Below are 17451 nucleotides of genomic sequence, written 5' to 3'. Positions count from 1 at the left end.
TTCATAAGTTTGGCTCAGGGATGTGCGAGTGATCCAAACCCAAAGTGGGTGTTTGGGCTTTTTGCATAATCCAAAAATGAGCAGGGAATGAGATGTCTTCATCGCCATTGTGGAACTATTTTAGGACAAGCACCCAGATCCCACTTCGCCACAGTCCTATATGCATACTATATATGCATATATACTATCTCAAAAGTTTGAACAAAATTTTAGGGAAGGGTCAAGGGTTGTAACACAACACAGTCATTTCTGACGTGATGTGTGATTCTGTGATCTTTATTCTCGATGATAATCTTCCATTGGTAAATTATTTACAGTGTCTATTGCACACATCAGTGAATATACCTTTATTAATGTGGCTTATTTAAATTTCCTTTCCATTGATAAATTCTAGCTGCTTAAATCACACTTCAAACTGAACATTTGGTTGTTCTGATGCCATAAAAGAGGCTCTTCTTTGTTCTGTATCTGTGTTGCTGCCATTTCGTCCCATCCTGTGGTAATTACAGTAATGTTGGCAGTTCTCCATTAAGCCAGCAGGTGATGCTGCTTAACAAACAATGTGTGTCTGTATACCTACACAAGAGGAACTCGAGATTTTAAACATTTTCAGGATCATTTTATATAAAAATGTACATGGCTACTTTATTAGGTCAAATCTAAGGCAATCCAGTACAACTGCTTAGATATTTATTCTACCTTCACAAAGAAAACAATATTTAGTTTTGATTGACACTGTCAATCACTTAACTACATGTTTAAAGTGGCAAGGTAGCATTTATTTTAAGCTTAAAATGTCCCCAAAATTCAACTACAATATTTGTAAGTCAACAGAATGTATCAATACACCATTCCCAGGAAAATTTGAATTATATATTGTTTGTGAAATGTCACTTTTAGTTGGAAATAAATGAATGAGTCACTTCATTGTCGAATAAACACAGTAACTTGCGAATCTGCATCAGCTGACACACTGTAAATTAGAAAAAAAATATATATGAACTCATCGGCCTCACAATCATCAACACCACTGTTGTACAGCACTCATCGTCTTTCGTTCTACCTCTCTGGTCGAATCTAAAACATAAACAAAAAAAGCAAAGCAGAATTTTAAATTATAATCTACCAGCTTCACTTCGAGGTTGAGCGTCTATTTCCGTTTGTTTTATCAAGTTTCTGTGGAGAAATTCTGTAATGGGTTGCAGGTCTTCATCAGGAGGCTGGACATACACCATCACATGGACTTTGTCTGGTGTACTGAAATTATGTCATCCCACACACACACACACACACACACACACACACACACACACACACTCACCCACACACACATTGTACTAAACTGTCTGGGGATTCCTAGACATGATCCCAGACATCACCATCAAAGTTCACTTTTACTCCAAGCGTCCTCCAGTGGTTACCTCACTGCTGGGTCAGGTTTTAGTGAGTCACTCTCCGGCAATCTCTCCGTCTCGCACAACACACGGAATAGGAATGCAGCTACAGACCAGAGGATGAAAACAAAAACACATGCTGGTAGTCATACGGAGGAATATGTCCTCTTTTTTTCCTGTAATGTAGGTTACATTCCTGCTGACTGTACTTGTCAGAGTAGCAACTGTAGCGCTTAACCTCTTCGAGCAGCATGGCGATCGGGCAACTGTTGTGTTTTTACAAAACTGTTGGTTTTTTAGGGGGTTTTGGACAGACTTCACCATCTGACCACATACACACAGGCTGCTTAAGACTGGCTAGACAGAGTCAGACAAACCCAAAATACTAAGTAGCAATCTGCCAGATTCCCCTACTACAGCACACTGACAAGCCAGCACAGTAAAGTCTGCTTCGTCTCGGGGTAACAAGCCTATGAGTCATACTTGGGAGTCAGTTGGACAGGAATGCTAACAGGAGACCCCTAAAACCCACACCAGCGGAGACAATGATGTGTATATGTCATTGCCATACAACTCAAATGACTCATTTGATTCGTCCACCATCTGTGTTAGTCATCGTTTGTCTTAATACATGTACATAGGAAAGCAATACCGCGCCGGCTAGACGATGACTGATGGTGAGACCACGTGGATCCGGCAAAAGCTTGTCTGTCACTTTGTCATCGTTGGTGTCTGAGGTTTCATGGCTTTATCTTGCTGCCGTCACTCCCCAAAATAAGTACAATGTTTACGTTGATTACATGGAAATTATCTGCATTGTTAAAGGATTTTTTCTGTGTTGTGCTTAGGTTTGGGACAGTGGGGAACTTTGTTGATTGGCAGCTCCAAATGGCTTCAAGTGATTAACATGTAAGTAATTTGAATGTTGGTATAATCCTAGAGGTCAAGACTTCTCTTTTCTGACTTTTCTTACAGTAACTCTCCACCGAAGTCTGAATATCAGTGCTACTGCCCATCTTCTGCTGCATGATGAAAACCAACCAACCAACCAAGACATGCCATGCTAGCACTTACTGATCTCTTAAGAACACCTAAAGAGGACTGTGAGTTTTGACTGAAGCAATGTGTTCTTCCTCTGACAAATTAAAAGTTTAATTTATAAGCAATGAAATGCATGTCTTCTTAATCAACTCTCTACAGCCTGGCCCAGTAAGACCAGTAGCAGTTGTCACCTGGCAAATGTGGATACTGTTCAACAAAAGTTAAAGAGTCTTAATGTCTGCCACCAGGTCAGATTCCCCTTGAAATGAATTAAACGGGGCAGCATTAAAGTTCCTTGTAGCTGCTTTACAGGACGAATGTGTGGAGGATTTAGTGACACCTAGCAGTGAAATTGCTGATTGCAATCTTGTCGGCTCACCCTCTCCTACCTAACATGAAGAAGAAACTACGACGGCCTCAAAAGATGCAAAAATCTAGAGGCAGCGTACTGTAGTGAAAATGTACACTGTACACTAATGAAAATGCTTATTATATTTCATTATTGCCATTTTTCTATAAAGTCTTACACACATTGGACCTTTAAGTAATTGTTGCAGTTGTTCTGGTCAAATTTGCTGCTAACTTGTGCATCTCTCTTGACAACTGCTAAATTAATGAAACTGTTTTTATTTTTCATGTTACCATTTTTGATAAATCCATTTGAAAGTTGTTGTGTGTGTGTGTTTTTTTTTTTGTTATGTTTTTTTTTTTTTTTGAGGCACTAGGGGGCAGAAGACCATCAAACCAGCTGAGAGAGACACAACAGGATGCTAAGTTTGTCTACAAAAGCGTGCTTGCTGGCAGGAGACATGTGGGGACATCAACATCCCACCAGCGTCATGTTTCCGGCTGCCTGATGAATGTAAGTGCAATATTCACTTTAATTTGACATCAGAACAACTCCTCAGGGAAATACTTGGGTGTTAGCATTCTAGTTGTACGATATATCTAGATCTATCCATCTTGATGCTAACTTTGTCTGTCTGCTGTTTGGTGCTGTGTTGATGAAAACAGGTTTGATGGAAGGACAATTAAATAAATAAAACTACTTTAATACTGTAAATCAGCTGTAAAACAAAGAGAATGAGCTAAATATGCTAAAAAGCTACAAACTAATAATCATATATTATATTAGATATAGATTCCTTCACATTATACATAGTCATTTGGTTACTGTATATTAAAATGTAAAAAATGTTGATGATAATTAAACTATTTAAAATTAGAGCTGCAGTGATTTTGTCAACTATAAAATGAATTGGCAACTATTTGGAAATGTATTTAATTGTTTTGAGTTATTTTTTTTAAGGACGAAATTAAGAAATTTGAGAATTTCATCTTCTCAAACATTTTCTGGTCTTCTGTGACGTCACTGTGGGCTTTGGGAAACTGTGATCAACATTTTTTTTTTGACATTTTAACGAACCAAATAACTCATTTCTTAATTAAAAGAAAATGAGCGACAGATGAATTAATCGCTAATGAAAATAATTGTTAGTTGTGGTCCTATTTAAATTTCTGTTTTTTTATTGTTCCTCTTAAAAATGACCTTTGTCATTTGTTCTTCTGGCTTTTTGCTGCCCTGGTCGTAGTCGCGGTCTTTGGCAGGCCTCTGTGACGGCTTGCTCCCATAAGACGGCATATTGTGGCGGTCTGATGTCACAAAGGTGAAGACTGTTCACTTTACATCTAGGTCTAAAGGGGTGGTGATCTGCTGAGTTAAGGCCTTTTCGGAAAGCAGAGGACAAGGTGTCATTGGGCCTCTGCATGAATATGAAATACCGACGTCCGTGATGTTGATTCACACTCCAGACAAATACTGTCAAAGCTAAGGCTAAACACACTTAGCATTTTTTGATTAGCACTCAGTGTGTGTAAGGCGGGAGGAAGTTGCTGTGCTCAGTGATGTTTGTTGTGATTACTAATGGCAGGGTTTGTGCAAATGATTGATGGCTAGACGCTGTCAGCGATTCCAGTTATGATTCATCTCAGTTTAATCGTGTTACCAAACCATGAAGGATTTTTTTTCAATGACTTAACTTTCTTCATTTTCAGCGTTCAGTTTTCATGTTAAGATATACGACGTTCACTCCCATATTTACTGCTGATCAGCTTTATTTAGGGAGAATAGAGAATAAGGGAAGGAAACAAGTCTTTGAGGCCCACTTTAGCTCATCCTTGATCTTTGTATGGAATTTCAGGGAAAACCACATCAGGCCCATTTTTTTTCCCACTTCCCTCCAACTTTAACCCTCCACACACCCCCACCTCTGTATTCCCGTAAGTGCTGCAAGTTGGATAATGAGGAAATTGGCTTTTGGAATGGTGGCGGCGTTGGCACACATTGCAGAGAAAGTGTCAAAATAACAGAGAAAACACAAAAAGAGCTTTGCTGGAAAGTTTCCAATTAAAAACAGACATCGAACAGTAGATATGGAAGGCCAGGGGTTAACGTCTGTTTGCTGGTTTTGGGTGAGTACGGTGATGTGTGCGACTCGTCTCTCTCTCTCGGCTAAAACACAATGTAGGTTTGCGCTCACACATACAGCAGCAGCGTGCGCACAGACACAATAGTAATGTGCATGTATGCATTCACACACATACACACACACTCACAGCACTGGCCAGGTTAGCGCTGGCCTCCTCATGCAGAGTCTAGACAGGAAGCTAGTCCATGCCAGATTAGGGATTTTCTCCCTCACACCCTCACAACATTACACACACACACACACACACACACACACACACACACAGTTAGACTGCTGGCAGTCATCTTCTTTCAATATGTCTGTGTGTATTGTGTGCTTGGAAGTGTGTCAGACGGAGGGGAAAAAGAGAAAGAAAGGGAGGTGAAAACAGAAACAGAGACTTGGTGACAGAGACCTGTGTGTACAGAGGTTTGTGTGTTTGTCTTTGTTTGAACAAGTCTCGCACAAAATACAAAAACAACTCAGCCACAAAGATTCTGCGTCAAAAGCTTTTTTCTTTCTTCTCCTTTTTTCGACTCTATTACTCATTTTTCCTCGACTTTCCACTCATTGAAATGATGAGTCTGAGGCGCAGTGTGAAAAGTTCAACTTGTCCTTCCCAGGTACAGGGGCGCACTGCATCCTGTAGTGCTTAGCTAAATTAAACCGAGCCCCTACTGTTCTCATCTGCTCACCTGTAGCCCCTGCCAGGCCCGGCCATGACCTTTGAACCCACACAGATGGGTCTGCATAATAAGACACGGGCACACACGGCTAAGTGCCATCTTGGACATGTTTGATGGGTAGCTATATAGGACTAGGAATGTCTGAATACTGTATGTATTGGAATGCTAATGCGTTGACCTTTCCGAGCAGGTGAGGGCGTGTGTGAATGTGTGTGTTTCTATATTTCTCGGTGTGGGTTTGACTGAGCTTTTAAAGTGTAAATACAGATAGCTAATAGAAGTGTGTGCTTACTATACACAATCTTTGTCTCTCTGTGCGTTGCTGGCCTGAGGCCAATGGCCTCTGTGCCCTGTGTATGGCAGGCTGGGCTGTACTTTTCACTCTAACTGTATGAATATGCATAGCCTCCTGGCCTGTCAGACATGGCGGTATAGACACAGATTATCAAGACCTTTCCTAAATATGTTATATATCGCTGAAACTGTACAGCTGGCATCCAAAATTTGTCACTGACAAAGGAAGAAAAACAATCAATCCAGATCAATCCAATCGATTTTGGGTGAATTGTACTGTTCTTTTTAACCTCTTAAGTCCCTGGGGTCACTCTGCAACAAAAAGCATGAAACCCTGTACTAATCACAATAATAACAATACAGTCATATTGCACCTTAAATTAAACAGGTGAAACTCTGCTACAAGCACATGTAAGTCATATTTACACACGCAACGCAAACACAACTCAAAAACCAAGCGAATTAATTGTCAAATCTCAAAATCTGGTCAGTAGTCACAGATACGTATATACTCTATTCATTTTGGGTATCTCATTTTCGAGCAGAGGCCTGAAATAGATGCCGGGGCTTAAGAGGTTAAGTATGTTTTATGACTGTGTGCTCAGTTTTGAATATATGTTGAACTACTGCTTTTAAGAGGTAGCTGTTGTTTGACCCTGTAGACTTCTATGGATTCAAATCCGCATGAATTTACGTGAAAAAGGTTGGTTGGTCTGGCACCAAATAAATAAGAAATAAAAATATAATAGTCGTAATTTTAATTTACCTTAGGACATGAAATATTTGCTGTTGACACAAAGCAATCCAAATCATTTTTTCATTATAAGGTTTAAAGTGCTATTTTTAGATGGTAGTCATCTCCACTCAAGTCCTTCTGTTCGACACCGCCTGAATATATGAGCATATTTACACCTTGTCTTAGAGAATATATGACATATGTGCACTGGCCACTGCTGCATTAACAGTATATTTCATCCCCTTCTTGGTTCAGTCTGTGAAATGGTCCTCTTCATTTCCCACATGAGTGGTTTTCTTATCATCCAGGCCCCCTCTCGCCTGCCCCAGGTGCTGAGTTAAAGTCGATAAAACACCCAAATATTCTGTTAAACATGGGCGGCCTCTGCCATGTGGCCGCTCCCTGCAATGCTTCCTGGGTAATTATGGTAATAACTCAGCCGTCAGAGGCGAGGCCAGAGGCCCTGGGATGACGAGGTCAGACCGGAGAGCCTGAGACGAGAGGAGGAGTGTGATGGCGGAGTAAGCAGGGGGGGGGCGACGGGGGTCAAGGTGAAGCGGGGCGGAGCTCTCGCGCCGCTATCCCATAAACCCTTGCTGTCACATCAGAGGCCGCTGGATGTATGTGGACATTCCCTCTGATCTGTCCTCCTCAACAATCAAGATGCTGATGAGGGATGATGACAAGTGTTTGAGTAGCTTGGTTATTTGTGCGGCCTTGACTGACAGACGCCTGGTCGCGTGGTCTGCAGGAAGGTCAAAAAAAAATCTGTTTGGCCTGTCGTGCTGTTGAAACTAGAGATTACTAATCGTTGTGAGACATTTAACTGTAATGGCAAATATTGATGTGGTTTTGAAAAGCGGATTGGGCATTGTTATTATTTTTCTTTTTTTTTTTTCTTTTTTCTTTTTATTGAGACGGTCAGAAAATTGAGAAAGGCACAGGACAAAATGTTCTGGCGGAATCTGATCCATTATGGGTACACGTGGTCCCAGAGACGGAGGTGTACACCATCACTTTCAGAAATTAAAATCGACTTCTTTGTATTCTCTGTATTGTCTGACCGCTTGCACACTCTGACGACAATCTTGTGTATGATGAATAACTGAGATAGAAACAGGACAGACTCAACGTTTCGGTGCATGTTCGGGTCTGAATGATGATTTAAAATCATGTATAGTTTATATATCGACACTGACTACATTATTAAAGTGAATAATTCAGAAGTAATGTTTACTCCTTAAATATAACAATATGATTCTTTGCCATTCAAGTTATGTGAAGTAGTCTTATTTTGGTAGAAGGTACTAAAAATACTAAAAAATAGAAACACCATAACAAAGTAAAAGCACACAGTGACTCACTTACTGTGTTTTGTGTGTGTGTGTTTCAGTGCTAGTGCGCTTGCACGTGTGGACGGAGCCTTTTCTTACATAACCTATATTTAGACTCAAAAGTTATGCTAGATGAACAGTGACAGAAACACAATATTCCCCCATATTCTGGCCAAATTCTGGTCAGGGGGGAGACCACAGGAAAATGTTACCATTCAATCACCATTTTGGCTTCTTCAGCATTTCTTCATTTCCTTGAACCTTAAATTTTCCCTTCTTGTGCTACTCCTTCATCGCCCAAGCCAAGGCTTTGTCTAGGTCATTCCAGTCTCTTTGCATAGAAATTTCCTCGCTAAAGTATAAATTTGATAGGAAGTGGAGTGAAGTGACAAGTGTAATAATTTCCAGTGACACACATCTCCATTCAGACCGAAGTTTAATGTAAAAGTGATCAGTGCCAGGGCTATTATCGTAGGCATCCAGATGTCAGGGAAAATGAGAAAGCTGCATTCAGGGAAAGTGTGAGTAAAAATCTAACACCGCATTGCAATGAATAACCCCATAAGGCACCAGGAAGCTCTCTACTTAAGTTATTTTGAAGCCTAACCAGTATTAATATTGATAGATCTGATCTCAACCTTAATTTGCTACATAGATCATAATTCCCAGGTATATTTTTCTGTTTTAAAGCACGAGCGAGTGCCAAGTCTCTGAATATCTCACCCATCAGTTTATTCCTGCCCTGCTTTATTGAACCCTTATTCGTGCTTACATTGTTACATACTGTAGTTTATTCACTGCCATCCACCCTGTGGTTCATTGAGACCCCTGACCTGCAAACAACTATAAATATTTATTTGCGTCGGCTTGTCTAAAAATAACTGTATTACAATAGAGTGTACTGGAAGAGGTCCAGGAGAGTTGTGCAGCGAGCAGTAGTCAGCATTCAGAGTCCGGCCTCTGTGTCCAGAGAGAGATAGGGCAGTGTCAAGAGGCAGACATATTGATAGCTTTGTGGTCAACAGGAAAAAAAGTCACTTAGCCGGGGATCCTTTGGGTCCAAGGATGTATTTCTGGAACACGCAGACGGAAACGAGGAGCATTTTGGAGTGATGCACAGTGGTTCTCCAGTGACATCCATAAACACTATCCCCGTCCTTTTTACAACATCAGAGTCCTGAATTTTAAATGGAAGTAGTGATTCCAAGGTTAGAAATATTATAAACTGAGCAACAGCCCAAGTGTGGACAAAATAGACTCAAGACATGCCTTCTGTATATTGATATTACCGGCAGTTCAACAACAGTATACTGTAGATATAGATTTATATGCAGTAGTCATCATGTGAATACTAAAATAAAAAAATTGTAGCAGAATAAAAGCTGATGGGCATGTGGCGATAATAACTTGTTGATGCAAACGTATCACTTGTGGCTATTTGTTGTCCTTTTCTGTACCAGCATTATCTCCACAGAAACAGTGAGTATTATTCTGGATAAAAAAAAACAAAAAAAAAACAGGCCTCATTCATCAAGCGTCCGGTGAAGAAACCCTGATCCATGATTCATTTTTGCCTTTCGGATCAAAATAAAACCATACAGGAGGTCTAATCAGGGATTGATCCTGCTTCAGAATTGTTATATTTTGTAAGATCCAAAGCTGAAGTTGAAATGGGTTTCTTATCCTAAGCTCACAGCTCACATCAATTCCTTCTGCAGGTGAAAGCAAAAAACTGAATATTCTATATTCCATTCATCTACAGGCTATTAGGCTATAACGCGCTCCACAACACGGAAACTATGTGTATGTAAAATTGAAGTAATGCACGCAAAAGTAATACACAGGTAAATATAACTAGTTAAATATACTAGAATTGCAACAATTAGTCAATTGACAGTTAAATAATCCTATTTGATGATCAATTAATCGTTGGCAGAAAACGTTGATTTTAGCTTCTCAAATATGGAGATTTGGAAAACAAAGCATTTAAAGACGTAACATTAGTAATTAAAGGACTGGAATGAACATTTTTCCCTATTTACTGATTTTATAGACCAAACGATCAATCATTTAGTCTGGAAAATAATTAATGAATTAATAATAAAAATAACTGTAAGTTGTGTGTGACAGTAAAAGAGGAGTAGAACAAATGAATAAGCACATAAATAATGAGCTGTAACGTGAATTTTGTGTGTGAGTGTGTAGCACAGGTCGGCTTGGACTGAGCAGTACGATGTGCAGCTGAAGAGTTACATGATCCCACAGCAACAGCTCAGACTGAAGCATGGTCGGCTCAGAGACGAACCAATTCAAACTCAGCTCTGTGGCGGTAATTCTATTGTCTTCCTATTGTCTTCATTCTTTGTGCCAACGCTGTATGCCAGTCAATATCAAACTGTCTGCCAGTCTGGTTCAGTATGAGACACAAGTCTCACTCCGCAACTTGTGCCTCTCCTCCCCAATCCCTCCTTCACCCCCAGAATGCAATAAATGTCCGGCCATCATTTATTTTAATTCACTCCCCTCTTGCACAGATGAAATGGATTCGTAACCTTGTAGGACAAGGACGTGCATGCCGTCTGCCGTCAGTTGCTGAGTTATTCTCTATTCTTCTAGCATAGTGAGCGAGAGAGCGAGAGAGGAAGAACGAGAGAGAGCGAGAAAGAGGCCCAATGATGAAGAGAAATAGTCTGGCATGCAAATTGCCGGCTGCCATGTCCAATGAGGAGGCCTGGTGGAGATTGTCACCGTAGAAACTCTGGACAGGGTTAACGAGGCTGAGGGAGAGACAGAGTTTAAAAAGACAGCAGCAGTGGCGGAGGAAGGGCGGGAAAAGAGTCTGAAAAAACTCAAGAGTGTGATTTATTTGCCAAATCAAGGCACGATGAGTGGATTATGGCTAGCCTAATGAGAAAGAGTGTTTAGGGGATAGCTAATTGGACGTGACCAAGGAGGAGAATGCTAAGAGCAGACAGAGATGGAGACTGGGTGGCGTATGTCATTCAACTTAGAGAACTCAAGGCGTGGAAGTGAATCCGTGAAGTGAGCGCAGGTGTGTAGGGCCGCAACGAACGATCGATTAACCTGCAGATCATTCTCTCAATTAATTGTCGGGTCCATGAAATGTTAAAAAAATGACGTCTGACTGACCGTATAAAACTAAAGACTAAAATAAAGATGTTTATTTACTGTCTTATATAACAAAAAAAGCAGATCATCACATCTGAGAAGCTGGCACATGAGCAAGTTTTGCTTTTATGATTTAGAAATGGATGAAACGATGATTTATCAAAACAGCCGACTGATTTTCTGTTGATCGATTAATCGACCAATAGTTGCAGCTCTACAGGCGTGCTGTCACACCTCGACAAACACACCCTCAGTCGAGCAGACTTGGTGCAATGTTTAGCCCGCCTCCTGCGCAGTGTGTTTGTATGGTATATCATATTACTTTTTGAATAAACTGCAGAATCTTTTGTTATTATTTCCAGCACAGCACACATGATCTGTGACTGTTCTTCTTCCATCGCTGGGTTTTTACAATGATCTCACCTAATTCACTTCACCTGTTTGTGTCTCAACATCATCTGTTTGTGTCGTCACCTTAGAGACTCGGGATTGAGTGAATCCAGATTGCAGACCTACTCCTAAACCTGAGCAATGATCATATTTCTGATTTCAGAGTTTTATTTTGTATTGTATTTAAGTTATAGAGAACAAGGAAGTCAAGTAAAATCTGTAGATAAACGTTTCTTTTTGCTACTAAAATGTTGGGTCATGACTACACCCAGCAACGTTGTAATGCCCACTAGAGGGTAGTATTTAACTACAGGCAGCATTAATATGTTTTCATACTTTCTGCTATGCATGCTGTATCCATTTCCTGCTTGTCTGTCTTCACGGCTGGATTAAGTTTTTGGATTTTTGTTTCCTCGAGTCACTTAAAACATTCACGCCTGGATTCAAAAGCTCACAGAGTTGTGGTCATGATTTGTTGAGTCTAAATGATCTGATTAACAGAAGAACCACAACATTTTTCATTTCACTCATCTCTAATGTCTTTTGCTCCTGATGGAGTCGTAGTTTTAACATCTAAGCAGCGCAGGGTTCTTGTTTATTTGTTGTTGTTTATTGTTGGTTATTTATTGTATTCCACATGATCATGTTGATACGTTTCGTCACATAAAGTCACGTTTTTTGAACTCTCCGACTCTGTCAAAAGTTGTGATAGGTTATTACCATTTTTAAATTGATTGCGCGCATTTGGACATCTTTATTTCATTAAAAGTAACATTTTTAGAAGCATCATAGAACTATTTGTGTCACCGCCTGCTGCTGTTTCATTTTTTGGACAGATTTTTGGACATGATTTGTCCTCAGCCTCTGTGTTTCTTTCTGCATTATTATTTTGCACAAAATAATACACACTTTAATGATTTACTAGACATTGTTTCTTTCTTTCTTATTCAACATTTGATGTCCACATATATACAGTAGTTTATTAAATCAACTTCTCACTGCTCAACATTTTAAAGCCACCAGTTTCTTTTCTTTCCGTTGAATGCAGATCATCCTAGTGATGACATTTCCTTTGTGTGTCCACTGAAGTCCTTGGAAATGTTTGTGTTGCATCCATTTGATCGCCGCAGCGTCTCTCTCATTTCATGAGTGCAGCGGCATGCACATTTGAAATGGGTTAGGACACAAATGGGATTAATGCTTGCAAGACATCTCCTAAAGCGTTTCCACCTGTAATGTTGTTTGCAGATGCACTAAATGAGATGTCTCAGCGGGAGCAAACGTCTCTGTATGCAGAGCTAACGCAGGGAGGCCTGCGCCAGGCTGCACTGTGACCCTCCTGATGCAGCTCCTACGTTCTGGCTCCAGTTTGGACAGGACGTAGCATATAGGGAAAGAGACAACATGGGAAATGTGATTACACGGTCGCCTAATGTAAGGGAATCTCATTTGTTTTGTCGACCGTTTGATTGTTCCTTTCTGCGCTGGCAAATTCAGGAAAATACAATGCAGATGTGGATGAGGGCGAGCAGTCATTGTTACCACCCAATCCGAGGAAGAGCGCTTTGACTTTGAAAACCTCAAACTTTGAGGAGGAAACATGATTTTGAATGAAGCTTCTGTAGCTTTATATAGGATCTTTCTCTGACACATAAACACACATTCGTCTGAATTTGTAGCAAGTCAGGGATTCTTTCCTTCAAAAATACACCACCGTGCTCTAAACATAACTGTGAAAATAAATTATAGAAACTGATCGTAGAGAGCACTGACTGTGGCCACGATGCAGGATTATGACGTAAGATGTCTATTAAAGGAAAGACTTTCCTAACCAAGACGAATGAGTGATATCGAGCTCTGGCATGACAAACGAGGCCTGAAGTGTCGCAAGTGTTTTATGACGGTCCCTAGGGTCCTTATCTCCCATAACCCCTGACCCCTCGACCTTTTTAAACCACAAGGGTGATTACAAGTGGCCGGCCAGTGGTGTAACTGCTGTACTAAAACACAGTTTCACACAACCTCGCTCTGTGCTGGAGCCAGCAGCTACTTCAAGTAGAATTATAGATCATATTTATACAGATACATTACAGACATGTGCATTGAATTAGAATGCATAAAGTAAATCATATATTAATAGTTTTGTAGACGATAAAAAGACAAACCACAAACATCTGCCTCAGATTTTCCAAACATAACAAGGACCTGAAGTAGAGTAGCATGCACCGCGTACTCCCTGCTGCTGCCGCCCTAACCGGTCAGCAGAGTGATGAGCAGAGGACTCACTCACTGCTCATCCTCTACACCTGTCATGTAACAGACTATGATATCTGTTCCCCATGGGACGCATAACTATGTGACACTGGCATTTTTCACAGCGGGCTCTGACAGCAACAGCAGCACTGACCGTTAAAACCCTGGGGCAGGTAGTAGTTTATCGAACGGCACTGAGGTGAAAGAACAGCTTTGTAAAAGTAAAACAGAGACCAGGAGGTTTTTCCATTTTTTTTTTTTTTTTAAATGTCATTTTAGGATAAATTCCAGAGTCCTATAAAGGTGGTAAATGTGTGATCTCATTTCCGCACGAGATAAATAACTTGAGGTGACTTTTGCCCCGCTGCCGCGTTTGATTAGTTGTTTGTTTACTGACAGGATGAATTTTGGGCGAAGACAGGTAATTGATGTACACATGTGCTCACGTGGACGCGAGTGTAACTGGCTACTGGAGATGTACATCATTTTCCGTAACATTGCAGTCTGAGATTAGTGCAGGGGTCCCAGGGGTCTCGCTCGTCACTCCATTTCCTAAATTGACAGCTGGAGAAACTCTATTCCACCGGACGTGATAAACGACACGGGGCGTCGGAGGAGTGTGTCGCAGAAGAGAGAAAGGAGTGATAAATGGGGGAGGTTGGGAGGAATCAGGGCAGATGAAAGTTGTTGGGCACTGAGAAATGACTGACAGCTCATTATGAAAATCCGAGAAGGGAGTCTAACTTGTTTGGCCGAGCTGTTTTCTGTATTTTCTTTTATTTTCTTTTTTACCAATCTCAAACACAATGAATACAGGCACAAATGTCCCCTAACATCGAGGCCTTTAATTGTCCGTGACTGAGTTCTTTTCAGATGGTGAGAGCGAGAATGCAAGAATAACAAAAAAAATCAAGAAATTTCAAGAGGATAACAAAAATCTGCAAACTCACTGATACCAGATGCAGTGGGTCGAAGCCCTGTATGTACTGTATTTGTCTGGTTTTCTGTATCATATGCTATTTATAAAACCAACAGCACATTTGCCATATATATATCATAGAGACACTGTAGCTGCTGGGGGAAAAAAGTTACATCTTTATATGTATGGATATAGATATCAAATATTCCTGTCTTTGACAGCACAGAGATTTTTCTAATTTAGGCTGAAGTAGTTCAAAGTTTTTTGATTTGATTGATTTTAAACAATATCTTTGTTGAACATTTTTCCTTTTAACAAAAATAAAAAGACAAAAAGACAATATTAAAGGGGAAGAATGTGTCGCACAATAAAGAGACAGCAGAGGAATACGTCCCCAAGCAAGGCCAGTATCAGAGTTTTGTACTTCACTATAAGAGGTACACAAAAATACAAACAAACAAGTTAAGCAGTAAAAAAAAAGAAGGGGGAAGGCCATGGTACACATCAAAAACAGAAGAAATGATACAGCATGACGCAGATCCATCAGAGACAGCATCTACTTCCTATATTTCTGGACAGTGCAGCATCACTAACACTCAAGCAAGTATACGTTACAGTCTGTGTAACCCCACAAGTCATTTATCTATTCATACAATGTGAATGTGTCGGATCATAACTGTAATCCGCCAAACCCTTCATCACAGTGCTTGCCAGTCTAGAACCAATACTTTATATTTCAAGAGCGGGGTTCAAATCTTACAAAATACACGACTCATACATTTTGACCTATATGTCAGATATTCCATAGGTATCATATCAAAAACAACTTTGTCCCACCCAGCCAGTGTTGGAGGTTTGCAGTCAGTCCACTTCAGCAATATACTAAGAATATATAATACAGAATATATAAAAGTTGCATGTCCGGGGGTCCAAACTGCAGGCACGCAGGTTCAGCGGCAATCTATCTGTTATGTTTCAGCGCCAGGGGCGACCTTTACCTTGTGAACTGGGAAGTTTCCACCTTTTTGTCAGGTGTTTTTCAGTTCTATTTTTGACCACATGTACTTTGCACTGGACATAGGTTACTACTTTTGCATGACACCACACTTTTTGTTCATTTTCCCCTTATTGTCTACAGTATAACCCCTTTTGTCATTTACATTTATAGCGTACACAAAGCTATAAGTCACCCATCAGGACATTAGAAAGCTCAAGGAAACCCTTGAGATTGCCAGTTGGCGTTGCTTTATTGGGTATTTTCCCCCAGTACTCTTACTAGCTTCTTGCAACCTCACTCAATTTAGTTGTTTTAGCCCCCTATGGCCGTGTTGCTGATTTTGAATAAGTGCTCAGGGCAAGAGGGGTCAGCTGCAATTTCAGCCGTAGCTAAACTGGTCTATTCTAATGTGAGATCTGAGGTGACTTTGACTTTTGATTAATGACAGTTCTCCAAAGGACATATCACCAGGAAAAACTTTCCACAGCATGAAAATCACTTCCAGTAAAAGAAGAAAACATCTATATCTTTATGCATACACAATGCGGCACTGACTGACTGACTGGATTCAATGTGAAATAATACCCAAGTGCCGTTACAGGAGGCAAACACTGAAAGTGTTTGTTATTAAAATATTTGTACTTCTTGGGCCCCAAAGGCCCACTATGCCTTTTCTCACTTATGCATATTTCCATTATAGTGACATCAAGCAAACAGAGAAATGCTGCCGCCGCCTCTCTGCTGTTCTCTCTCCTTCTCTGTCTCTCGAGTGCTTCTCTCACAGGCTGTGAAAACAGCAGCCCCAGGGAGTATTCATATCCCATGAGCCCTTGGGGCAGAAGGCCCGAGGACATGCTATGGGGATGTATAGAGGGGTGTTGTGGGGGGGAAAGGAGAGCTGCACATCTCAATATAAACACCATAGATAAATGTAAAGAAAGCAGAGGTTGAAGAGAATTAGCCCATTTGGGATTCTAGCAAAGAGATTTGGAGAAAATGAGAAAAAGTAGCTACTGTAGTACAAACACAGATGAGCTACTGAGTTTGACTGATGTAGACAACTGAAGACGGTCCCAAAACAATAGACAATGGTAAATCTTTTATTTGAATGATATGGAGGAGCCAACATGTGTATGTATGTAGCATATATATATATATATCTTGAGTTGTTCATTTGTTTAGATCGCACACGTTTTCTGGATCACTGTCATTTCCGCTAATTGGCACACAGGAGGTGTGATCGTGTGGTTTCACCTGATTTTACCACTTGCTCAAAATATTTTCTGTTGACCGTCATGTATAGTTTCGTCTCACCGTGTTACATCATGACAAGTTATGTTATATGTTGTTTGTTTTTCTTTAATAATACGTGTCTAACTGATTATGGACTTTTGGATTGGATTGAACAAAAGTACGAGCCTGCTTAGCCTCTTTTTAATGGATAGTGGTCGCTCCATGGTGGCTGACAGACCACACTTCTGTAGATGAATAGTCATGTTTTACACATTTAATTTTAGTATGTCTTAATATTCCGGATGGGGTCAGTCCCTGAGAATCAAAAGTTTAAATTGTGTCCTGTGCTAATATTGTATACTGCACTGTGTGTGTTAATTAGATGTATTCACACCAATCAGTTGCTTTCAGCATGATTTATAAAATCAAAGTTATGTATATCTTATAAGTATGCAGCTAGGACATAAAACACAGCTTGAAAATTAATATCGCAATTCAATATGTGTGTAATATATTGTAACTGTTCGACTTTGATGAAACTTTATTTGCCAATTCAAAAGTAGAAAAGGCTCAGGGA

At 40.3% G+C, this 17451-nt stretch overlaps 1 protein-coding gene across 5 annotated transcripts in view; it reads left to right on the top strand.

The window, feature by feature from the left end:
* esrrgb (estrogen-related receptor gamma b) overlaps positions 1 to 17451 on the top strand; it is an 89801-nt gene that overhangs the window by 13148 nt on the left and 59202 nt on the right. Inside the window, exons 2-4 of one of the 5 annotated variants that reach the window (XM_027284483.1) lie at positions 2243 to 2292; positions 2370 to 2497; positions 3161 to 3297. The exons of 1 other annotated variant lie outside the window; for it this stretch is intronic. In XM_027284483.1, the coding sequence (XP_027140284.1) occupies positions 3296 to 3297 (2 nt within the window). In that variant the 5' untranslated portion in view covers positions 2243 to 2292; positions 2370 to 2497; positions 3161 to 3295. Of the gene's footprint in view, positions 1 to 2242; positions 2293 to 2369; positions 2498 to 3153; positions 3298 to 17451 lie in introns of all 5 variants that reach the window. 3 more of the 5 variants (XM_027284480.1, XM_027284482.1, XM_027284481.1) reach the window with 3 other exon arrangements.

This window comes from Larimichthys crocea, chromosome XI (assembly GCF_000972845.2).
Source record: "Larimichthys crocea isolate SSNF chromosome XI, L_crocea_2.0, whole genome shotgun sequence".
NCBI classification, from domain to species: Eukaryota; Metazoa; Chordata; class Actinopteri; family Sciaenidae; genus Larimichthys; species Larimichthys crocea.
This window is presented reverse-complemented; position numbering and strand designations above follow the sequence as displayed.